General features: G+C 38.8%; 2 protein-coding genes and 1 long non-coding RNA gene across 6 annotated transcripts; all 3 read right to left on the reverse strand.

Moving 5' to 3' along the window:
* Window positions 1–75: 75 nt before the first annotated feature.
* On the reverse strand, window positions 76–7,137 carry LOC122082748 (protein DEFECTIVE IN MERISTEM SILENCING 3-like). Of its 4 annotated transcripts, none has more exons than XM_042650507.1 (9): window positions 7,007–7,137; window positions 6,266–6,440; window positions 5,178–5,321; window positions 4,872–4,986; window positions 4,543–4,780; window positions 3,612–3,803; window positions 3,222–3,542; window positions 2,149–2,377; window positions 76–398 (listed from the first exon to the last, which is right to left on the reverse strand). In XM_042650507.1, exons 2-9 carry the CDS (start codon window positions 6,284–6,286, stop codon window positions 357–359), a joined length of 1,302 nt encoding a protein of 433 aa, XP_042506441.1. In that variant the 5' UTR covers window positions 6,287–6,440; window positions 7,007–7,137; the 3' UTR covers window positions 76–356. The 4 variants fall into 4 exon arrangements, with proteins under 4 accessions (XP_042506441.1, XP_042506442.1, XP_042506445.1 ...); XM_042650508.1 differs by lacking the exon at window positions 7,007–7,137 and adding an exon at window positions 6,729–6,962; XM_042650511.1 differs by lacking the exon at window positions 7,007–7,137 and having other exon boundaries at window positions 3,612–3,713; window positions 6,266–6,965.
* Window positions 7,138–14,490: 7,353 nt separating this feature from the next.
* On the reverse strand, window positions 14,491–16,247 carry LOC122082376. The gene is made up of 2 exons (XR_006141303.1): window positions 15,970–16,247; window positions 14,491–14,883 (listed from the first exon to the last, which is right to left on the reverse strand). It is a non-coding gene; the product is annotated as an uncharacterized LOC122082376 (long non-coding RNA).
* Window positions 16,248–20,773: 4,526 nt separating this feature from the next.
* On the reverse strand, window positions 20,774–21,391 carry LOC122082283. Its single transcript, XM_042649744.1, has one exon. It carries the CDS (start codon window positions 21,389–21,391, stop codon window positions 20,774–20,776), a length of 618 nt encoding a protein of 205 aa, XP_042505678.1.
* Window positions 21,392–25,260: the final 3,869 nt, after the last annotated feature.

The following is a 25,260-nucleotide window of genomic DNA, read 5'->3' on the forward strand; positions in this document are numbered from 1 at the left end:
ATTCAAAAACGAAGTAACATTCAAGATTTCTCCAGCCACGAAAGATGCAAACAATCAATAGATACTTCAGAGACATGTAAAAAAAATGCTGCTCCATTAGTTATCCCCACTAACGAGAAATTTGTCTTTTTGCATGTACAAGTGAGCCCAGGAAGGCAAAGGACTCAAGAAGGATGAATTTCATTGTTTTCACATCAAGATACAAGGGCCTTCCTCTCTGGTCATTCATTCTTCGACAAACTGTTCCTTGAAGTGACCAGAAAACAATTACACTGACTGTAATTGAAGTAGAATCAACCAAGGAAAAAAAATCTTGAAGCTCCCAATCCAGCTTTTAGTTTTCTCAATTAGCAAGTTCATCTAGGGATGCTTTTATCTCTTCCAACTGGAACTTGGTTCTGCTCATGGTAACAGATCAGAAATCAGGACACACTCATCAAATAATATAAAGATCCTGATGGATAACAGAAAGATGCTATACATTTTGGTCATCAAGCATGTAGATAATAGTATTTTAATGGACAAAAGAGTTGTTAAGTATGATCAAGGACCTTTTCTTGGGCAAAAAACTTTCCATTTCATGTCCGAAGTTCCATCCTGATTAGTTATTCAGTGGGATGCCTTATTTTAGTCCTTTAAGGGTCAAACTATTAGAGGTTATGATAAAGATCTGCAGTTTAACATACTGGGTTTTGAGAACTAAGAAAGATTAGTGGGCTCCATTGTGACCAAATGCTCACAGGTTTGAGTCAGGAAACAACCTCTATGCGAAGCGGGGTTAAGGCAGCAAACGTTATGACCCTCCCCAGATTCCGCAATGGCGGGAGCTTCATGCATTGGGTACGCCTTTTTTTAGGCTTTCTAATTTATGGATGTAATCAACACGTGTGCAAACCCCCCTCCCTTTTTCTTCTGTGCGATCCCTCTCTATCATATCTTCTTGGATTCTAGGTGTAATATCCCTTCCCTTGAGACAACTAAAACCCTGAAGCCCTTCTGTGGTGAGAGTAAGTTCCGCAACTATACCTCAGTTTCTTTCCCGCTAGCAAGAATTCAAGATTTGATACTGTTCATAGATCAGTGTCGTTACTCTTGCAAATTGAACCTTTAATATCTTGGGTGGGCCCATAAGCGAACCCAGTAGGGTAATTTTGTGACCCGGGTTCCACATCACCTCCCCCTCCCCCTCCCCCACCCCCAAAAAAGAAGTCATTTCCTTCCAACCATTTCCCACTTGTTTAGCCCTATAGTTCCCACCAAATTCTTGTTGTGCTTTCTGCTGAATTGATTTGGTTCTTCCATTTCTCATTTTTTAACAGCAACTGTGCATCTCTTTTTCTTGATATAAATTCTGTGCATCCAAAAGTACTATTTTCCACAAAATTTTCCATTTTAGCAATTGTATCATATTCATGAAGTTTGATAATCCCACATCAACTTCATTCTGAAGGATTTAATTCCAAACCAAGCTCTAGAGTCACTCTCCTAAGGAAGACATAAAACAAAGAAGGCATTCTTCAAGTTCCCCAAAAACGAACATTCCTCAGAAAGGAGGGCACTTTAGCAATTGTGTTATTTCTTTTCTTCCCCCTCCCCCAAAAGGAGCCCAAATGTTGCATATTAGAAATAAGTTCATTTTCATTTTCATTTTCCACCCTCCCTTTACCCTTTTTCCTGTTGTCTTTCTGATTTGATATTTCCTCTCATTCATAAGCACCAAATCAACTTTTATATTCGTAAAAGTGCATATGCATGTAGAGAGAGTTCAATACTATAAAAGCTTCAACAATGCAACCAAAAAGGCTTTCTCATGGTACATACAAAACTGTAACCACAATTGCAGTTTATTTAAAATATCAAACTGAGCATAAAAAAAAAAGGGGTTCATTTTATACCCACATTTTTCTTGTTCCACCCCCTTCTTTTTTTGTGGGTCAATGATGGATTTATTGCGAAATAATTAGAGAACAGGCGAAAGAGAGAAACCAAAAACCCTTAATCAAGAGACATGCAACAACGGAGAAAAAATCACTATATGATCACTAACCCATAAAAGAACACAGCAAATTTCAGTTTATTGTTAGAAGAAACAAAAGAAAAGGCACAATAATTTCAGTTTATTTTAGAAGAAATATGCCAAGGCTGTACCTGAAATGTACCATGTGAGCTTTCAGCCAGAAACTTGACGAATTCTTGCTTTTTTAATTCATATTTTCCCTTCATTTGACTCAATAATGCCTGCTCTCTTTGCATATCTTCAAGAAGTCTCTCTTTCTCCCATTTCATTTCCTTGATCTTATTCTCCTCAGCTTGCATGTAATTCAGGGGAAGATTTGCTGTTCCAGAGCTTATAGGGAATCTCACCTCTATGTCTTTCCTTAAAGAAGATAAAGTTCATTATCAGAAGATGTTCCACAGAAAACAAACTTTATCGAACTAGCAATCAAACCAAACCATGAAAGGAATGCCCAGACCAAATCATACACTGCAGTTTGGTTCTATTTAATTTTCGTAACACATAAAATGGACTCTACAATGAAGAATCTCTCTCTCTCATTCATTTTTAATTCATTGATACATGAGAGGGGGCATGCCAACTTCCACAATCCATAAAGTTAGTTATAGTTGGGACATTTTGCCAACATCTATTGCATTCCAAACTCAAAACAAGGTGGCTGCAGGTAATTTTCAAACATTGGGGCAGCTTCTAGCAAAAACTCTGGAACTAGTCAGCTCCTGATTTCCATTTTCTTTTTCCCACTGTTATTGCCTCAGTATCAAGCCGCAGCTAGTGCTTGTAAGTTGTAACATGTGACAAGAGTTTTACAAGGGGAAAATTAACCATGTGATTTACTTCTTTTCTGTATAACCCTACAAAGTCATCATAAGCAATTGGAATAGCAGTGGAATGAAAAGCTGATTAGTTGACTGGGACATAACTATTATGTTTTACGTAAACTTTTAGGCATTTCTGGAGGAAATAAAACATTAACTGTTCATTAGTTGCAGTAGACAATTACTACTCACTCATTTTTGAGTACATAGGAAACATAAACCATAGGAATTTTGATCTCAAGGAACCAAGTTGTACCAATAAATCATTTTCCAAGAGAAGAATAAGTCATACCAATAAATTATTTTCCAAGAGATGCACACAACACAACAAAGAAAACTTGAATGCAAATGGATTTTCATAAGGTTATATGGAACTTGCGGACTACCTATTGCCTAGGGAAAAGATCCCATTACTCCTAATGATTCCACCATCCAATGAGACAGCACCATCACTAATAAAAGGGGTAGCATCTACCATTTCTGCTCTCGTTCTATATACTTGCAACCGTGAGAAAAGGCTGTAGAATAGAGTCTCCCTAAGGCCATGTCCACTAGCTGTGAGAAAAGGTAAGTTTGGACTGTCCAAATTGATCATATTCACAGCAAAGCCAAGAAACCCAGCTGGACACTCCCCATTTGGCAATCTTGGCTTCAGAAGAGAAATCGTTCTTTGCGGGTCATCAGCTATAAACTCACCAGCATATGGCCTGCACAGAAAAGCAAATTTAGAATGCTGATAGTCATATTAGCAAACATGGGGAATATGTGATTCTTGCCTTAAATTTTCAAGACAAATTACTAGATATCGGCCATCCATGGGCCTTCCAATTGTTGATCCAATTCCATGAATACCAGCGTTCTTATTGATCCCACCTTCCCTGTCATACAACTCCAGAGCTTTAACGCCTTCATATGTCTTGCATACAATTGCCAGCATAGTCTCCATACCTAAATACTCTGACAGAAGTCTGTGAATCAATCAATGTTAGAATGGAGTGAAACGTCAACAATTAGCAAAACATGGCATTGCATAATGCTCCTCTTTTCATTAGTTCCCCTTTACACCATGAACCACCTCACTGATAAAGCAGCCAACTTTTTTTTTTTGGACGGAGTATAAAGCATCCAATCAGTGGGCCACCTTCACTTAAAAAAAACAGATTTCCTAGGCTACAGCGACCATCTGAAAAATCAAATGATAGCCACCATTGTTCTCATTGTTTAACATTGTGTAATTTACTGAACTTTCTTCAAGATTACCCACCCCCAAAAAAAGTTCGTAAGGTCTACTCTCTACATCAATGAGGCCACTTACATGCTGGGTGAAACCTCCTCTTTTTTTCTTCTTTTTTTTTTTTTGGGGGGGGGGGGGGGTGGGGGACTGATTCAACCCTGAGGTCCAAAACCATGATAATGGGGTCAGTATGGGCCCATCGAAGCAATATAAATCTAATTACATGGAAGGAGTGACAATTGGACCAAAAACAGTTTTGGGACTCATTCATCTCAATCCGTGTTTCCAGATCAGGTCATGCTGCTCCAGCCAAGATAATGTTACTGCATCAGGGACACTTAAGAGTACGTTGAACAAAAAACGATTATTTCACCAGTCACACAACAACTAACATGCAGCATAGCCATGAGTATTGTGCTACTCCACACCTTGGAATAATATAGAGAAAAAAAATTTGTGGACCAGAAACTAACCTGCTAAGGTTATCATTATCTACTTTGCCCAGTGTAGCTACAATACCCAACACATCCTTTGTTGATGCTAGATTTGGTGCCTGAGTCCCATGACGAGTTTTCAACTGGTATAGTATGCCAGCTGCAGATTTCTCCTGCTGCAGTATCTGCTCAATTGTGTCCTCCTCAGTCTGACAGTGGTTATTATTTTCACTTTCAGTCTTGGCTTCACGCGATGAATAGTATTTTCCCAGAGAGACTGACAAATTAATGATGTTAGTAGACGAATACTTGGTGCTGAAGCATCTAAATATTAATGTTCTATATGGAGTTCCTAAAAAAAAAAATACCTTCGATGTCAAGAATTGATTCATCTAAGTTGTTTATGCAGTTCTTCAAAAAGGTAAAACTCTCCTCGTGGTGTTTGATTCTTAGCCCTAAATTTTGTAGATCATCCTGAAGTTTCTGTATGAGTCAAATCAATGAGACATTAGTTCTGGTTAAACTGCACCTATTCGAATGGCAGTAACTCTATCGAAGAACGAGATAGTTAACATGGGTTTGAGTAAATTAAAACCCGCATGATGATACTTTCCTGATATATGCATTAGAGAACAGAACCTCCATGGAAGTTCCAGAATTAGGACTGGACTAACCTTGGATTTGGTTACAACAAACTCGACCTTCCGGAATTCTTCCCTTTGTGCTTCACTCTCAGCTATAAGACAGGGATCATTCTGATCCACAGGATTGAACCCTGATGATTCTCGGGTAGCTAATGCTCTTGGAGAAATCAAGAGCTGAAAAAATACCAAAAGTACTGGAAAGTATCAGTGCAAAGAAGATCAATAAGGAGATAACAAATGCCACTCTTTACTATTTTTTTTTTTTTTTTGGGTAAGGCACTCTACTATGTGAGCATACAGCTCATGCAAATTTAACACAATAAACAAAAAACCTATTATTTACAAAATGAAAGCAAATGGATTAAAAAAGTCTGGACTGAGATAAAGGGTGTAGGGCCATATGCCCGGAGTTGAGTCGGTGACCATGCAAGATTATGTGATTGCATGTCTGTGAGAGGACCAACTCCAAATGGGAAGGGACACGTGCGGGTTTCCACTTTCCAGGGCAAGCATGAAAGATGCCTTCATCAAACGCTTAGAAGTCCCAAGTAAGGTCAGGGGTAGCGGCAGAGAGAAATCATCTGGATCTTGAATACATTGTCCAGTTCAATTTGATATGTTGATGTCTATCGGCACTTCAAGAACTGTTAAATTCCCCAACCCCCACTTACTCATTACACCGTTCTCTACCGGAGATGGTGAAACTATCCAGGTCAGAAGTACAGCACCGAAGTTCAACTCCTTTAGAACTTCCCACGTCTGGGAATTGACTGGAGTTCCAAATTATGCTGAACTAATCCTGTGGTCAATGCTCCCCCAGTTCTACCAGCATTTCATCAAAACCCAGTTCAATTTACACAACTAGAAAAGAATGGCGTCTCATTACGCATAACCAGAAGCAGCTGAACCAACCGACCAATTAGTCTCAAAACACGCATGTTACTTCATATTTCGAACAGAATTTAGACCCCCAAAGAAGAAAAAGAATGAAATCACGGGAGAGAAAGAGAATTCCAACAATGCAAGAGCAAGAAGAGAAGGGAAACCCTAGATTTTTTTTGTTGTTCTTCTTTTTCTCTCCCGGAAGCACAAAAGGTCAAGAGTACGTGGATAAAAACCTGGTGGTTAGTCTGAAACATGGCGGAGATGATGAGAAGACACGAAAGCGCCCTCTGCTCCGCCTCTCTTTCTCCCTCTGTATTTCTTCTCTTCCTTTCCTCCTTCCCCCCTTCGCCGGAATTTGAGAACTTCAGGCAGCAAGCGGTGGAGGTTCACAAATTCTTCGCCGGATTGCTACAGAGATTACAAGTCATAAAACAAATGGCAGTTTTGGGCTTTGCCCACAAATTTGGGATTTATAAAAGGTTCTTATGAAAGTAAATAGAGGATTGATAGTAAATTGTGATTTGTGAAGTAGAATCAGAGATTGCCAACGACAGGATGGTTGTCCTTCAAATTGACGAATGCAGCAGCGAATGGAAAAACCCAAAAATTAAAACGCCTTTTCCACGTAATTGGAACTTCTAAAAAAGTGTTATGCGAAACCACATGGCGAATCTAAATTGCTTCCTTCGCACTCACCGAGAGTGCTAGTGTAACTTCATCCGTTCAAGAGTAGACGGAATCCGGATTCAAATCCAATTCCAGCCGGAATCCGGCAAGAATCGCCTGAACCCTCGAAAATCGTCCGGAAATCAACGGAGCGAATCAGGATCAGTCGCAGACTATTCAATTAAATCCGATCTGCTTCCTCAAAAACATTGGTATCAAAATCGGTGATTGGGATTCGGATTTGAATCGGCTAAAATCGGCTTAATTATGCCCTAACCCTAGTTTTTTTTAAGAAAAAAGAATATTACCTGGTTGCATGGATCCGCCCTAAACACGGGAAAATGCCAAAAAAAAAATGAAAAATCCCACACAGACAGATGCACCTACTCGCACTGATAGAGATCTCTTGCCCTAAAAATAAATGCTTTAATAGAAACCTTTTGGATCTAAATAGTAAAATAAAACTTGCAAAAATAATGGCGCACTAATGGGATGCCTAGCATATGTCACTCTCTCCTTCCCCTTAGAAAATGACCTCAATACCTCTCTCATTTTTAGGCCCCCCATTGATTGAGTTTCTAGTAGGTGCTTATGTGTTTCTATGCTTAAACACAATAAGTGTGAAAAAATCATATTACTCCAGTGTTGAAGATGCTTATGTGCGTCCTCTCATTAGTCACATACTTGTACTAGCAAGTAATGTTCTCTTGTTCAAAATTATTATATGTTAAGGTAGTTTATCCATAAAAACGTAAGGTGATGTTTCCAAAACTTAAAAGATAATATGAGTCATTTATTTTTATGTGTTTTAAAAATATAAACCATCTATTTCCCACTCAGTGTTGGGAGAATAAAAGTAAGATATTTTTTTTTTAATGTAAGTTATGTTTCAGGTATTGGTACACATGCATGGACATGCGTTGAAGATGCTAACACACATCCTCTCATTGGCTGTGCCTGTAGGCATATACCTGCCCTTGTGGGAAGCGTTCTATTGCACTTTGTTTTGTCATGTAATTTCCTATTTCTTCATTGTAGAAATGTTCAATAAAGAAATGCAGTTAAGATCATACCCACCCATGACAACTTGCAGGTCAGATTTGGATCCTCTCCCATTCAAGAGGAAATCTATGGCACATGCAATAGCTGGGAGCCCTCCCTTGGGATGGATGTCCGGGGTGCTCCCCACCCATCAGATGTGGCTGGGCTCTCTTCCACACAGGAGAGGATCAAAATCCCTACTCAAGTCTCTGGGGTTCTCAGCGTACAAGCACAAATCTAAGCCACAGATGAGAAGGAATGAAGGGTAATGTGCTATTTCATGTAAAGTCCAGATCCGCTCTCCACATGGGGATGGTGGGGACAGATCTAGACCCTCGATGAGATGTGGGACACCCCATGTGGGGAGCGGATCCAAACCCTCCTATGGACTGCTGGAAGTTTGATGGGCCAAGCCAGGTTAGGAGGGAATAGAGAGGAGGGAAGTTTGAGGACAACTGGAGTTGTAATAGAGTAGCTAACATGTGTAAAAATGTTCTTCAGCTGGTGTTTGTTTGGTTATGTGACCATTGACCATTGAAGTACAATGGCAACCATCTACGAAGTCTCCGTACAACCACTACAAAACCATCAACAAAATAGAATCGGTGGCGGTGCAATTTTTCAGAGTGAGGAACCCTTACAGCCAAGTTGGTCGCAAAATTATTAAGTACCTACTAATACTTTTAAATTCTCCAACAGGTGTTCATGTTCACATCTCTTGCTCACATTGGTGGCACTTCTTCCGGAAAATACATATTTATCCAAAATTTAAGATATTATTATGGAGAATCGTCCATGACGGACTGCCAACAAAGGATATACTAGGCAAATGGGTTTCCATTAGAGCACATCTGCGTTCTATGCAACTCCAAAATGAAAACCGTTTGGCATTTATTCATCTCATGCGAGTTTTCTAAATGTATTTGGACAGCTTACCCTTTGGGTCTGAATACCACGGCCATCCATTATTATGTATTTTTTTTAAGTCAAATTTTGCTCATTACAATGATCGGGAATATTTCTTCACCCTTTCCATTATCTTATGCTATTATATTTGGTACCATAGGAATAGTATAATTTTAACGAAGGAAAAACTGAACCCTTACAAAATAATAAAACCTGCCTTCCAATGGATACATTTAACTTTGAATCCCGGGCCGTCACAGGCACACATCATCGGAGACCAAGTACATCAACTTTAGCTTACTCAGAATCCGAGTAATCTGCAGGAATGCAATATTTTGATCTGTGCCATAATATCAAGACCTGAGGAGAATCCAATGAGTTGGGCTGTAGGACTGTTTAATGAAATTAAGGAAAATCTACTAATTAAGGACTGTTTAATGACGAGAAACCCTTTTGAAGGAGGTGCCAAGACTCTTCTACTTGGAGCACAATCTGCAACAAGGGAAAGGAAGAAACTGACGGAAATATGGACCAACTCAGAGATCATTCAGAAGCTCTCTTTTGATTTAAACAACTTTTTATGGCCACTAAGCACGGCCTCACTATTTTTGTCTATGTATAAATCTATGAAGGATGTTTCATGTAAGTTACCACCTCAGTCAGAATAGGTATCTCACGTTGTTTCCATAGTGAAAGCCACGTTGGCAAACGGTAGATTAACCGCTGCCAGTTTTGGTAAATGACTGAAGCTTGTAGTTTTTTATTTTCAATAAAAAAAGCAAAACAAAACAGACTAAAGACAATGTTTTGGGTATTATTAACGCTTAGTTAGCTTTTCTGTTTCTTAAAGAAAAAATATATAAATAAATAAATAAAGACAAGAATCCCTAGTCCTCTTCCTTTATGTTGGACTTGTACTCTTACCTGGAATCCCCTTACCAGTGATTCCTTCTAATCCATTAGTTTTTCATACCATTGTACTCTTAAATGGAATTCCCTTTACCAGTGGTTCCTTGTAATCCATCAGTTATTTTTTCATACCACTCTAACTGGAATCTCCTTACAAGTGATTCCTTATAATCCACTAGTTTTTTTACCACTCTTTCTTCTTTTTGAATTTCTTTACTGCTTTGATATGGGGTCTCCTTTCTATTGTTAATTCATCATCAGTTGATGCTAATTCAAACTTTTTATCTACGATCTGCCTCATAATTTCCATGGTTTACCATGTAAAATCTATTGAAACTTCTGAAATGATGGCGGGAAAGCATACATCTGGTTCCCTGAATAAAATAGAAAACTCACCCAGGTAGATGTGTCTGGATTTTGAAGCTGATTGATAGTAACTGTACCTATATATTTGAAAAAAAAAAACATATATGATATATCATATGATTTCTCTCACTTATGTGGCAGAAAACACCAAATCACAGATGCAAAGTTACAGCCCTCCCACACCCCCAACCACAAAAAATGGCAAGCTTTCAACGAATTCATCTTTGGCAAACTGCACTGGAGCCACAAACTTCTTAGATCTAGAATCTGTAGCTACATTTTCTTGAATTATTGGTCAATTACATCCTGTCTATGCACAAGAATTCACAACAAAACTGCTCAATGATCATGGATTACTCAAGAAAGTTTCATGAACACATGTTTGAATGAAGTTTACAGTGAAAAAATTCTGAATTTCTGAATATAACGAGTAACAAAGAGAAAGCGATACCATTGCCTTTTCATAATCCCACCATCAAGAGAAAATGCCCCATGCTTTCCATAGTAGTGATCCTGCTTCATGTCTGCCCCTTTTTCATAGAATGAGTTTGCCAAAAAGTAGATATCATAAGGTTTCACGCAAACCGGGCCCTGGAGCTGTCCTTATGTGCAAATCTGTTTGTCAGGGTTGATCATATTAACTGCATTGCCTAAGAATACATGTGGGATCTTTCCAGTTGGCAGAAGTGGATCTAGCAAGGCTAGCTTCCTCTGGGAATTTTCGCCTTCAAACTCCCCAGTGTAAGGCCTATCAACAATCTAGACCAATTAGACCTTTTTGACAGCATATGGCATTCCCACAAACACATTTTTCTCACAGGAGAAGCAGTCCAGAGCTCTTAAATTTTGTTGTGATAGCGGGGGGAGGAAGCAAAAGATAATTTGATATTGCACAACTGTTTTGAAATAGCTATTTAAAAATACTCAACATACCTTATATCCTCAATGCATATGACAAGAACCCAGCAGTGGATATCCCCAGCTGCCGCATGAAGAGCATGTCTCTGATTTATTTTCCATCATTTTCATACTTGTTAAGAGCGCATGCTTGATCATGCCATAATTATACATAGAGAATGTCATTTAATTACTTGATTTCAGTTGAATATACATGATTAATTTGACTACACATTATGATTTCCTATGTTTGCAGGGTTTCAAGGGATGTGCGCGTAATTGATGCTAAATTAACGGAGATGATTCAACACAGAAACAAGTGTAAAAGGAGGAAGAGAAAAACTCTACACTAAAGGCATATCAGGAATTACAACCTAAATAGGGTGTTGCGCAGAAGGAAGGAAGGAAGAAAAGGAGGAGATTAGCAGCTGCCATCTCTCCCCTAAAATATCTCTCTCCTTTTTTGTTTCCTAAAATCTCTCCTTGTCCAAAATAAAATAGATTCTCTCTTCTTTTTCTCCCAGAAACCCTCCACAATTCTCCCTCTCATTGTTTTCTCCTAATCCATCTCACACCCTCTCTTTTTCTCATCTATCCCTAAAATCTCTCCCATCTCATGCCTTTTCTTTCTTTTTCTAATCTCTCCCCTATTAAATCTCTCACTCCCACGATATCTCTCTTTTCCAATCTCTCTCTCTCTCCCACTCATGCCACAACTCTCTCTATTTGCGGTAACTTCATCTCAGCCCAACGACTCTATCTCATAACTATCTCTCACCACCGAACCTCTCTCCCAATTTTCTATCACATATACACGCCTCGTCCCTCACGCACCCCCATCTCACTCATGCTTCTCTCCTAGCTCTCATTGTTCTGGCTCTGGTTCTTCTTGGATTGCACCTGGGTTCTGGACGATTTCTCTTAGACGACATTGCATAGAAATCATCACCATCGCACCAAGGCTCCATTACCACCATTACCACCGTTGCAGCCGCTACATTCCCTCACCTGCATTTCGGGTATCAATGGAAGAACGCCGTCGTTGCTGCCCTTCTTCAGTTTAGCCTAATTAGCAACTAAGTTCCATTTGTCTTTAGGTGTAGATAAACCGTTGATAATTGTCATTTAATTTTTAGTTTAAGCATACTTGATTGTTTAATATTGAGACTCCATCCCTTTTTGGATGATTTTAATTGAAGTATTTAGTTTACAGAATATGCTTCTGTGATTCATATTTTTTTTCAAACAATAATTTTATCAAAATTTTGGTTGTACCGATGATAGCCTTTAACTGACCGAACTAAGTGTGTTAAACGTACGCGAAAGACGCTAGAGCTCCGCAAGATAGGTTATACCTAGAATGAACCAAAAGTATTATTTTGTAGTTACATTAGACTTGTAGTTTTAGTGAACCGAAGTAGGTGACAGAATTAAATAATCATGTTAATGGGAATTCGATTATTTAACTATAAGCCTAATGCAACCACAGAATGATAATTCCAGTTCATTTTAGGTATAACATATCTTGCCGAGCACTATCGTCTTTTGCATATGCTTAGTACGCTCGATCAGTTAAAGGCTATCATCGGTACAACCAACATTTCAATAAAAACTATCGCTTGAATGAAAATATGGATCACAGAAGAACATTCTCTAAACTAAATATTTCAATAAAAATCATCCACAAAGGGATGGAGTCTCAACATCAAACAATCGAATATGCTTAAATAAAAAATTAAATAACAATTATCAAAGGTTCATCTACACTTAAAGATAAAGGGAACTTAGCCGCTCATGGGGCTAACTGAAGAAGGCTAGCAATGATGGTGTTCTTCCATTGAGACACAAAAAGCAGGTGAGGGAATGTAACGGTTGCAATGGTGGTAATAGAGCTTTGGTGCGATGGTGATGATCTCTACGCAGTGTTGTTTAAAAGAAATCGTCCAGAAGCTAGGTGCAATCCAAAAAGAAGGAGAAACAGAGCCAGAATGGTGAGCTAGGAAAGCGTGAAAAGAGAGAATCATGAGTGAGATGGGGGCGTGAGAGGGACGAGGTGTGTATATGGGAGAGAGATTCGGTAGTGAGAAATAGTTGTGGGAATGAGATAGAGTCGTTGCACTGAGATGAAGTTGCCGCAAATAGAGAGAGGGAGTCCCTTTCTCTTTTGGAAAAAAAAGAGATAATGGGAGTGAAAGATTTAACAGGGATTAGAAAAAGAAAGAAAAGGCGTGACATGGGAGAGATTTTAGGGGGTAGATCGGAAAAAGAGAGAGTGCATGAGATGGATCAGGTGAAAACTGTGAGAGAAAAGTGAGGGGCACAAGTATACGTGAGATGAGGGAGAGACAAGAGAGAGATGAGAGAAAATTTAGGAAATAGAGAGATTTTAGAAAAGTGGGAGAGGGGAGAATCGTGGAGGGTTTTTAGGAGAAAAAGAAGAGAGAATCCTATTTTATTTTGGACAAGGAGAGATTTCATAGAAGAGATTTTATGAAACCAAAAAGGAGAGAGACATTTCAAGGGAAAAATGGCTGCCGCTACTCTCCTTTCTGTCCTTCCTTCTGCGCAACACCCTATCTAAGGTGTAATTCTCTTTATGCCCTTAAGTGTAGATTTTTTCTCTTTCTCCTTTTGCCCTTGCTTCTAAATTGAATCATCTCTGTCAATTTAGCATCAAATACGTGCATATCCCTTGAAACCCTACATATATAGGAAATCACAATCTGTAGTTAAATTAATCATAATATATTCAACTAAAATCAATAATTAAATGACATTCTCTACCTATAATAATGGCATGATCACACTCCCCAACTTACACTTTTTCTAGTCCCTACTCTGCTCATCACTCCATTAGCTTAATTTAACCACTTAGAAGCAAGTAAAATTCAATAGCGAGGACCCATAAGCATGTCAATAAAATCCAACAGAAACCTAAACAAAGAAAAATAAACTCTTCCAAGCTAGCTGACTCCTATTTATGCATTCAAAGCCACTCATCTTGTCATAATGTCCAAGTGCTATACAAGCTCCTTTATTATAATGCTTTAGTTTTTTTTCTTTTATTTTTTTCACAACTACTTCTATCTATGCAATATCCTGACCTCTTGTGCTTTCTATATGGATCATGTAACAAGATTTAGGTCAATTACTCTCAAGCCAGAGGGCTTTAAGAAATTAGGTGTAAAACACCCAACGGCTTACTTAACCCAAATAGGCTACAGGTCAAGACTAGATTAAAGAGTAAAAAATTTTTCAACTTTCCAACCGTTTTACGCGAAACTCAATGTTTGTGATAAAGAGGCGCGGTTACTAAGTGGGAATTTTTTTATTTATAGGCATTCCAACTGTTTGATGTGAAACTCAATGCTTGTGGCAAAGAGACCTGGCTACTCATAAATGCATGATTTTTGAAAATTTTCAACCACATAAGGCTTGCATAATTACACATGAATCATCATAAACATTCACCAAAGATAGAAATTCAAGTCTCAAGGAAAAATTTGACCAACAGTGGAAGAGAAAAAAAAAATGTTCTAAGCTTAATTAACTGTTAAAAACATCAGCCAACTCAAGAATCATCTGCTATACCTTTGATAAAGATATTGAATGCTCTAGATTGAAAAAAAAAAATTGTGAATTGGCATAAAGATCAGAGTTCAAAATTGTGCAATTTGTTCACAAATTCAATGCTATTGCATAACTTGCAAACAACTGCAAGCATGAAATCTTCACCCAAGTACTCTGCAAACACCCTTCAATAGACAAACAAAAGGGTGATCATGTTCCATGTTGGCACTTGCAGCAAAAAGCAGATTTAATGTTAAAGTGTAAAACAATGGAAGTTACCCACTAGCACTGATGTCATTGATGGTCCCAAGAAGTGCAACAATGGCAAGTGTATCTTGCTTTAAGTAATCCTGAAATTCTAGAAACTGAATGTTCTTTGAAAGATTACAGATTACAGCACCAGCAGTATCACCTTTTCTGTCCATCTGTTTTAATATAAACTCTTTCCCTTTCACTACATAGTCCAGTTGGGTAGATAACTCAGATTCCATTATAGCTGTTACACACATCAATATTAGAAACCCATTTTGAGTCAATTTAGCAAGTTCTCATGTTTCAATGCATTTGAAAGGGTAGCTCCAACAAGCAACTCTACAGCAAAGCCAATGATTTCATAACATGTTAAGATATCAATTACATAATCAAGAAAAACACTAAAGATGCCAACACTCCTCCACACTAAAAGTGAATGCCCAATACCATCTTGACATGTAACATTTGGGTGGAAATGCAGCTAATGTTAACCCTCCATTACTATAAGCACACAACTAGTCTACATGAGCCACTTTTCACAAATTTCTGCATTTACACAAGGGGTTCTACGCCAAATTTCCATGCCAAAAGGTATAGTTGCTAAATCGACCCAGACAGTAAAATAGGCACTCAAGAGCATTGTATTTATCCAAATGACTGCTCTGGAAGATAAAAGAAACAATAAAATCAAATGACAACCAAGTCATTCAAAACACAAGGTTAACAAAAAAATATTATTTTGGCACACCACTTCAACTATAATTTTCATCACTACCATCCATTCAGGACAAGTACCAAATATTTGTAACCTTCTGTTCATCAATTTTCATACTAAAAAATAAGTTAAAAGAGGAAGTCACAACCAATTATAATAATAATTGAAGGAATTTAATGGATCTTTCAATTTGATTAGTACATTTAAAATGTGGCTAAAGAAAACAAAGTGTATACTAACAAGATATAAGACAACATAAAAACAGAGATTATATAGGTCCCAATGATTTTCTCTGATAATGTGACCCTAAAAAGCGGAATAGCAGAAGTGTCCATGATTCAGACCCTTGTAATTAGGATAAGACTTAGTTTCCACTGCATTTGGCCAAGAAATCCAGAAGGATCATTGTGCAAATCATCAACTTTGAACAAGAAATCCAGAAGAAAGCAGAATGGAAAACAAAGAGCAGCCCTTCAAAATGCTCGATTTGATAAACAACCAAAGATAAAAAGTTGCAGGTGCAATATCTAACCAATCTCCTCTCATTAGGTCCATTAACAAAGAAATTAACAGCGAAAAACCTCCCATCATAAGGATTAGATAGTAGTAGCTTACTATTAGATCGGCAAGAGCAGTCTCAAAATTGTATTCTTCTGGAAGCCCTTCTAGCAAATTCTTAACACTCATCTAACATTATCATCATAAGAGAAAAACGATGCAGATATGGCGTCGCACCTCAAAAGTATCAGTAATTTGATAACGTGAATGAACTCATCCAGGATCATCTCGTCCTCTGGTTCATGCAATATTAACCCTATGCTCTCGCCATTATAAGTAGCAGAACCTAACTCAACAATGGGTTATCGGCCTTTTGATAAGATAAGCCTCCTCTTTTACATAACGGCAACTCGGTTTTTGATTCGGTTTCGGTTTGATTCAGGAATCAGGATACAAATTTGTATAAATCAAAATCGAACCAAAATCAAATTGAATTGTTGGATTTTTATTTGTAATTTATATTATTTTATTTTTGCCTTTCTTTCAAACTATAAAATGGTGTTTCATGATAGTGATAATAAGTCTCAAGTCAAAACCTTCATATGGCAAGCAATGCTTCCAAAGAATGTCAATTGAAATCCACAACCTTCACAACCAATAGACTCGAGTGATGACTGATGATGAGACAAAAGTTACCATAACAACTCAACATATAAAATCTTCAAGTCAACCACATCACCTTGTCATGTGGCACTAGTACTTTGGCTGCGTACAGAAATTTAATTTTGATACAATAATATTTTCCATTTACAATATCTTGGGAAATCAAAAGCCAAACCTTTAACAAGATGAATCTTTAACGAGTGATTTACGCCAACCTTCCTGATGTTTGCCTAAATTACATCAATTCCTCTAAAAATTAAAAAATTACATTTAAACTCAAAAAATAACACTGTTGGGCTGTTGTTAGTATTAGAATATAAAAAGACCTAATTACCCTCCTACTTCTTCTTCTTCCTCTTCTTCCCACTTCTAATCCTCTTGGAAACAGATGGCCATGAAGACGAGCTTTGCGTTCGGAGTGGGTAAACAAATTCATGGCCACGCAATCCTCCATGGAAGCACTGACAGAGCTTTGCAACTTAATAGCTCAGAATCCATCACAGTTCACCGAAAAACTTGGATGGATTTGCAGTCGATGCCCTCCTGAGGGTTCTTTATCTATTAGATCTCCCAGGCTAACGCGGCTTCATCTCAATGCCATTCTTGCATTCGCAAGATTTATTTCTAAATTTCCCAGCCATACCGATCATGGCCCTAGATCGCAGGTCATTGGGTTTCTCCAATCGATTCAGGCTTCGTTTAGTCAATTAATATGGCCGCAATCTTTTGAGATTGATTTTATTTCTGCCTTTTACTCTAATTTCCTTACTTATGTCGCCAAGGCGGCGGAGTTATCCTCTGATTTCACTACGGAAGTCGCTGATATCATGGGAGGGATCGTGATTGCTGCTACCATTATCAATGACGAGGCTGGAATTTGTAGGGTATTTTTTTAAGGCTGTGTCCCAGAATTGCCCGCCAATTTCACCTGAAGCTGCCGAGAATTTGGTTTCTCGTCTTTTGGAGCAGTTTTTTGTTGCTGCTCCGACTTCGCCTAGGGAGACAGCATTTCCGATCTCAGAGAATTCATCATCGCAGAGCTCGCCACTTGGTTCGCACCATTTACAACCGAATGGGAGTGCCAGCCTGCGGAATGAAGCGAGCAATGCCTCCGGGTCGTTAAGCAACTTGGTTTTGAGGGTTGTAGATGATGTCACCACTGCATCCTCGAGGGGTGCAGCTACTGATGACAGCACCATTGGCTGGAGGAGCAGTGTGGATCAGCTTGGTGTGAACCTCGGGTACAATGACAGCGGAGGAGGAGGCGCGGCCTGGTTGAGGCAACGAATTGCATCTTTTGAAGAGGAGTCCATGGAGATCTTGGAAAAACAAGAGATAGCCTTCAGGTTGTTGTGGCACACTGTGAATAAAGTCCCTCTCGGTGCCGTGCATCTGGACCAGGTCAAGATGGTTTCTAACAAGCAGCTCCAACTGCAGAGAAGACTTCGCTGGAAGAGAACTCGAAGGAAACCGTCGCCTGAGAAGACTTCGCCGGAGAGAGGTGGTGGTGAACTGGATACAATTGCCTGAGAGCTTCTATCCACTCAACTATGCGCAAATGAAGGTGTGTTGAAGACAATAAGGGCAAAATGGGATTTTCAGTAAAACTCTATTCACTTGACAGACTTGGCCCTATAAAGATGCTACCGGTGTTAGATTTTTGGGTTTAAATGTAATTTTATTATTTTTAGGGAATGATGTAATTTGGGTAAATGTCAGGGAGTTGATGTAAATCACCCAATTTTTAAGGACCTAGTTATAATTAAAGAGAGAATCTCTTAATAAGATGGGACAAGTGTTCTTTTTTTTTATATAATTTACAATGCCACCCCCTGGAGAATACCAATATTAGAGGGACACCCCTTCTCTTTCGCCAAATTGGACTCGGATCCCTTGCCATCAGTCTATGTTAAGTGATGTTGTGAAATGACAATTTTTCTCTTATGAGTAAAACACCCTTATTATACTATTCTAAAAATACCCTTTAATCACCCTTATCGCTTATCACCTTCTCTCCCTCGTTCCTTTTCCGTACCTCAACCTGTGAGTCTGGCAAGATCCAGATTACTGTCACTGGCAAGTTGTGCCCATTCCGTCGACGGTGAGTGGCGCTGCCTCCAATGGTGCCCATGCAAGTCTCCATCGTCGGTATTTGGATCAAAATAAATGATTTCACCGGACTCAGTTTCATCTTCTTCCTCCTCCCATTCCTATTCACAACCATGACTATTTCAAAACCTTTATCTCTCTGTGATCTTTCTGATTCAGGTCCAATTAAACCCTCTACCCCATTGGTTTCCTTCCTCGAATGTTTACAATCAGCCGCTCTTGATTCTTTTGGTAATTCCAACTTCGATCCCAAGCAGGCCTCGATAGAAACCATTCCCAAAAGGGTTGGTTGCAATTGCTGCCAAAATGAGTAATTCTCATCAAGGATCTAATTACCCATTTGGAGAGAAAGGTGCAAGTCTCCATCGCCAGTATTTGGATCAATGAGGCTGGATTTGTCGATGGCATGCTAGACTCTGGTGGCAGACATGGAGGTAGAGGAGGCGGTGGCGGTGGAGAAGGAGGAGGTGAGGGAAAAGGTTTGGTGCCTTCACCGGAAGGGGTTGTAGTCGCCAATCGATCAGGTATAAGGGATCTTCTTCTCTAACTCAGTGACTCACGCGATTGGCCATATTAGGGAACTTGAGAAATAGATAAGGGGAGCGGTGTCAGCGTGGTGGAGGAGTGGTGTCAACGGCGGCAATCTAGAAAACTCAGCTTTCGAACCTCCGGTGTAGAATCAAGAACCAAGGTCTAGAGATCGATATGATTTCACCGCCAGTAAGTCCATTGAAGAGCCCATGCAAGTCTCCATCGTCGGTATTTGGATCAATGAGGTTGGATCTGTCTGTGGCATGCCAGGCTCTGGTGGCGGACATGGAGGCAGAGGCGGTGGCGGCGGTGGAGAAGAGGAGGTGAGGGAGAAGGTTTGGCGTCTTCATTGGAAGGGGTTGCAGTCGCCGATCAATCAGGTATAAGGGATCTTCTTCTCCAACTCAGTGACTCACACGATCGTGAGTTGTGAATTTCATTGTTCAATCGATTTTGAGAATACAACCATTAAGGGAAATTTCGGTATTTCCCTAGTTTTAAGGGCAAAATAGTATTTAGGAACAATATGAATTGTTGATGTTAGCATTTTTGGTATATTCTGTAACGCTGACTGACGACAATGGATCGATGTCTAATTTGGTGAAAGAGAAGGGGTGTCTCTCTAATATTGGCATTCTCCAATGGATGGCGTTGTAAATTATCCTTTTTTTTTTTGTAGGTAAGGAGGGAAGTAGGTAACAGCTAGGACACTCGAACTAGAGACCTCCTAGTGAGCATGGTTTTTTTCACACCACAACTCACCAACTCGCTAGACAATTGTTGTTAAGATGAGACTGATTTTGAAAGTCAACTCATACGATTAGGTGATCATACGAAATCATATGATTATTCTTTGTAGTGAGTATGGCGGTGTGGTAAGGAACAGATAACTGAGAGCATTTGAACACACACCCTAAGATCCTCTCGATCATCCGATATTCACCGCATCACCACGGATAATGGTTTTGGTAATAGCAGATGGAATAGTGATACCCCGAACACGGACTCTCCTAACCTAGGGAGATGAAAAACCCTCTTAATTTCAATTTTAGGAAAAAGATCAGCATGACGTCATTATCTCTCACATCTTTACCATGTGAATGATACCTCCCTTCTGTCCTTATGGGACACTCCAGACTCTCACCCTTTTCTATAACTTCATCTTATTCCTAAAGTGGGTCCACCTAATTTACTACATGACAGATATTAGGGCACACCAGACCAAGGGAGCCTATGTGGATCAGTCCAGCATTCACTTCTCTCCCCCTCCCCACTTCTGATAGAATTGCAGAAAATAAATCACCTAGGTTTGATACGATGGTTGCTTTACTAGTCTTACCTCTAAACAAAATTATGAAGGTTAATGAACTGTGGAAACTGCAACCATTGGATGAACATATTATAGATGACCCACCAAACACCTCATATCAACCGAAAAAAATAAATTTAAAAAAAAAGAAGAAGAAGAAGAAGAAGAGAGAAAGAAAAAGTAGTCACTCAATTGGTTGTCGAAAAGCTTGCCAAGAGTTATCATATGATAAGACAATAGTGTTCAATTAACTATATACAGAACAACAGAAGCCCATTAACTGTTGGGCTAGCTATGCTATTCTATGCTCTACTTGTGGTCTTCCATGGACAACTTACACACATTAGAAAGGATGGGTGGTCTTCTAGCCAAACCCCAAGGACTCTTGCTTCTCTTTGGTGTGGCATTGGCTGAGCTAGCAGCACTTCTCATCTTCTCAATCAATGCCTCTGTGTTCACCTGCTCAGATAATATCTCCTCAAGTTCCTTAGTATCAATCACCAGTTTCACTCTCCAAACACCTTTACCCGGCGACGGCAAGACTTGCACGGCTGGCCTGCCACCCATGGTGGTGGTGGTGGTCGCTGTTCCTACCGATGATAGTCTCGGGGTTTTACCTTCACTTGCCACCTTCGTGTCCATGTCCATGTCCATGCCCAAGCCCAAGCCCATCTCCTCAGTCATAGACTCCTTTTTTAGTGGAAGAAGATAGTATGATTGACCATTGAGAAGCTGATCATGGTGGAATAACGGCGAAGACACCTGATCCCGCCGGAAAACACCGTACCCCGGGTAGTCATCAAGGATGTTTCTGACTTGAAGAGGCCCTTCTAACTCCATTATCCCACCGGAATCCGTCATGATTCGGATGAGATGATCACCATTAGTACTTCTTCCAGTTGCTCCTTTGTTAGAACAGTTTCCCATTACAGACACAAGTGACAGACACTATGGCTCCTCAGCCTTATTCCTTCATTGGGTTCCTCTCAGTTTCTCTTATAACTTTCAAGGCAGAGAGAATCTCTCATTGAAGTCACAGGATCACTATCAGACCATTAGGGGCCCGTGGAGAACTAGTAAGTAGTAACTAGGAAGGTTCATAATTAATATAGTTAGCATCTCTCACCTCTCTTTTTCAAAATTTAAACTCCCTAGCTTATTGTCCAATTAGACCGTTGGAAAACATCAATTAGCGAACAGTGACTGTCCCAAGACCAATTGGCATTAATTAATCGCAGTCCCAAGGTCTCCATCATTATTTTAGTTAACTGCTATAGTACATTTCACCCCAATAAAATAAAAAATAAAAAACTACTATAGTACATATACATAACATTAACAATTAACATTCATTGTAGATGTACTCATCTTCCACTTGGTTTTGCAGATTTATTTAGTTATTTATTATGCAAGACCCACGCCAGGGTAGATAGGGACCCACTGGCCACACCGGGGTAAATAGGGACCCATTAGGTGCCAAGTAGGGGACCAAGAGGGGCCAACAAGGGGCGACTGGGCCACACTATTACAAACTACTAACCTACATTAGACCCCAGTTGTCTTAAAGTCTGCCATTGGGGTAAAAACTCAGCCCCAATTTTACAGATATGATGATAAACGCAATGGTTTTAAAAATCAGGATTGTCAGCGGATCTCAATTTTGGTTAATCCGGCTCAATCGATTCTTGTCTAAAGTCTAGGATTTTGGCAATTTAGGGTTGATTCCCAATTGATTTCAGCCAATTCCATTCAAAATGGACCTATTCAAGTCCCGGATAAAGCCCGAAGAAAGCCAAGGTAGCAATATGGATTAAGGTCATCGATACCAACATGGGTTATTGGTATTAGTATCGTTAGAGGGTGAAATGGTAAAAAAATCGATGGTATTAATTTTTTTTTTGTTTTTTGGTTGGGGGGGGGGGGGTTGGGGTGTAAAATATCTAATCCAACCTGATATAGTCGATCAATACATATCAATATGCAGTTTTAATTTGGTTTTGTGCCTCAATTTTAATTCGGTTATGAAAAAGATTCCACTTTTGGACCATGACTGTGATAGACCAAAGACCATAATGGGCTCAAGTTATGGGCCTTATGGCCATTACTAACTCCAAAATTGTCTTAGCATGTAAATATGTGATGATAAATTTGCAAAAAAATACTTATCACCTGAAAAATCTCTCTTAACGATACTAGGGTTTTTTTCATTTTTTTTGTTTTAAGAGCAATTTGGTTCGGTTTTGGTTCAAACAGATGATTCTTACACCCTAAACCGAAGTGGAGCCGAACTGAGGTCCATACTCACATACTCAAACCGAATTTGAACCGAATTAATTTGGTTTGATTCGATCGGTTAATTTGGCTCGATTTTGGATTCGGTATTCGATTTCGATTTGAAATTAATACCTTTAGTGACAAGGCTTGAGTGGTTTTGACTTCTCCAAATGGGGTTCTATTCCACTTCAAAGTTTCAGTATTGTATCAACTGTATCGGCCAACATGTATCGGTATCACCAATACCTGATATGGTACTGTTCAGATACCAATATCATAGCAATAATAACAGTAGAGGGGCAGATGAAAAAAAAAAAAACATATACACAAACACACGAACATTTATCTACAGACCATTCTTGTTTTGTCTGAGCAGATACACAAAACATGACCAGTCCGTGAGTATAGATGCACAGTCCGTGATTCCATATTTATCTCATATCCATCCAATCCCACATATGGATAGAGCTTTAAGAGTAAAAAAACAAACAAATCAGCTTCACCATGTGAACCTGACTTTCTTTCTATGCTCAAAGATTGAAAGAAAAAATCAGCTTCTTGTGTGTGCGTGAGCCAACATGGACCCAATGCTAGAGTAGATCAATGAGAACACGTGTATGGACATCTAAAGGGAGAGGTGGGATGATCATTTCATGGAAAAAAATCGCCTGCAATTCCGATTTCGTACAATTCCGTGAAATACCACCTTCAGGAGGTGACACGTGTATTGATACCAATGCAATGGTTAAAATCTGATTTAAATACCTCTTCACTGATTTAATGTTTTATTAGTTGTACCAGATCTGGACATTGTCGGACAAAATTCTTTTTTCATTAAAAAAAAAAACTTACAAACATGAAGATGGAAGGATAATTTGGTCATTTTGACTAGTGTATATATAGTGAATCACCTAGATATGCCACGAATTGAATCTAAAGGACCATTTGTTTTGCCTCACCATAATGATTACCTTTCTCTCATATTTTCATTAATCTTAGGTCCATAAGTAGATATGATTTTAAAATAGTTTTATAAATATTATATTTGTAGCTGGAGAAGGGTCTAAAAATTAATCCATAATCATATATGACATGAATGTCTATTGGGTTTTTTTAATTGCAAACGAAGATGGTCCTTGTTTTCAAAAAATTTTTTTTTTCTTCTACTTTCTACCTATAGTTTGTGAGAGAAGATTGTCCCTATAGACAAGTTTTCATATAGTTGTTGAAATTCATGTTTTGGAAAACTTTTTTTGACTTTTAGAAGCTAATTTTTAGGATGTGGGGCAAACTAGATGTATCAGTTTGGAATCTTTACTACCCCTAGTCTAAGAACCCCATAAGCTTCCCCCTCTAGCTTCTTGGCTCCTCGAGATCGAGACAGAAATTATTACAAACAATACACATTCTACCAGATCTACCTCCTTGCTTTTTAGTTTTTGAAACTTATGCAAATTAATGCTTGATAAGCTTGACCAAATATGCACATGGTGTCATGTTCATCAAATCATAGATCATGTGCTTTAGAGTCTCCAATTTTGTTTTTTTTTAAACATGCATTATATATATGTTTTGTAAGAAAAAAAAGTGACACTTTATAACAGTGATCATAGCCCTTAGGCCAAAACCCCAATGACATGCAACGCTTTCATAAGACCAACAAATGATAAAAACATGTTGGCTGGACGGTGATGAGGTATGTATATATCCAAGAACCTTTTTATTCTTTCCCTTGTATGACTATTTTTTTGGGTGCAAACAAGTTACTAAATGATGGAATGGATATATAATATTGCACTTGGGTTCTCACAAAACCACCGAGAGATGCCTATAATTGCCACTATTCTATTCTAAAAAGCCACTCACCCTTTTTAGTATGGACCCCCTCCCCCGTGAAGGGCAGCTGATTAGATTCCAAGACCTCACCCATAGCAGGCTTAGCAGCAGGGTCCCTGACCCTAGTTGGCACTTTACCTCTCATGATTTCATAGAAAGGTAAAAGGGCTTATACTTTATAGTTTGCACATAATGGAGAATTATCTACTCCAGATACCTACTTATGTTATGTGGAGTAGTGAAATAGAAATTCCGGCCATTGGATATATTAAAAAAAAAAAAATTGAGATTAATCACATGTTAAATTTCAAACTCAAATTCAGTCGTATACTTTTCCATCTATGTCTATGCATCCCAATAATTTTTAGATGTTGACTCTTTTAGGAAACACTTTCTTCCGCAAAATAGGGTTAAGATTGCTTGCATTATGATCCTCCCTAGACCCCAACAATGGTTGAAGCTTCGTACATTGAATACCCTTTTTCCTTATCACTTGGACTATTCCATTTAGACTTAAACTTGACTCCAAAGCAAGAGACCTCATGGGTCTATCTATCTACAAAATTTAAACCATGTCTGGCATGCCTGTCATGTGAAAGAATATATCTGTATAGGATAGATAATTCTCTACTCCACACAAAGTAGAGATTCCACATCCAAAATATATTAAATTTGCATTAAAAGCT

Source organism: Macadamia integrifolia, chromosome 6, assembly GCF_013358625.1.
Source record: "Macadamia integrifolia cultivar HAES 741 chromosome 6, SCU_Mint_v3, whole genome shotgun sequence".
NCBI classification, from domain to species: Eukaryota; Viridiplantae; Streptophyta; class Magnoliopsida; order Proteales; family Proteaceae; genus Macadamia; species Macadamia integrifolia.

Coding starts and splice junctions, on each gene's coding strand:
- LOC122082748 (XM_042650507.1), bottom strand. CDS start 6,286: ATGTTTCAGACTAACCACCAG. Junction 3,804..4,542: donor GATAATGATAACCTTAGCAG/GTTAGTTTCTGG, acceptor ATTGATTCACAG/ACTTCTGTCAGAGTATTTAG. Junction 3,543..3,611: donor ATTTGTCTTGAAAATTTAAG/GCAAGAATCACA, acceptor TTTTCTGTGCAG/GCCATATGCTGGTGAGTTTA.
- LOC122082283 (XM_042649744.1), bottom strand. CDS start 21,391: ATGGGAAACTGTTCTAACAAAGGAGCAACTGGAAGAAGTACTAATGGT.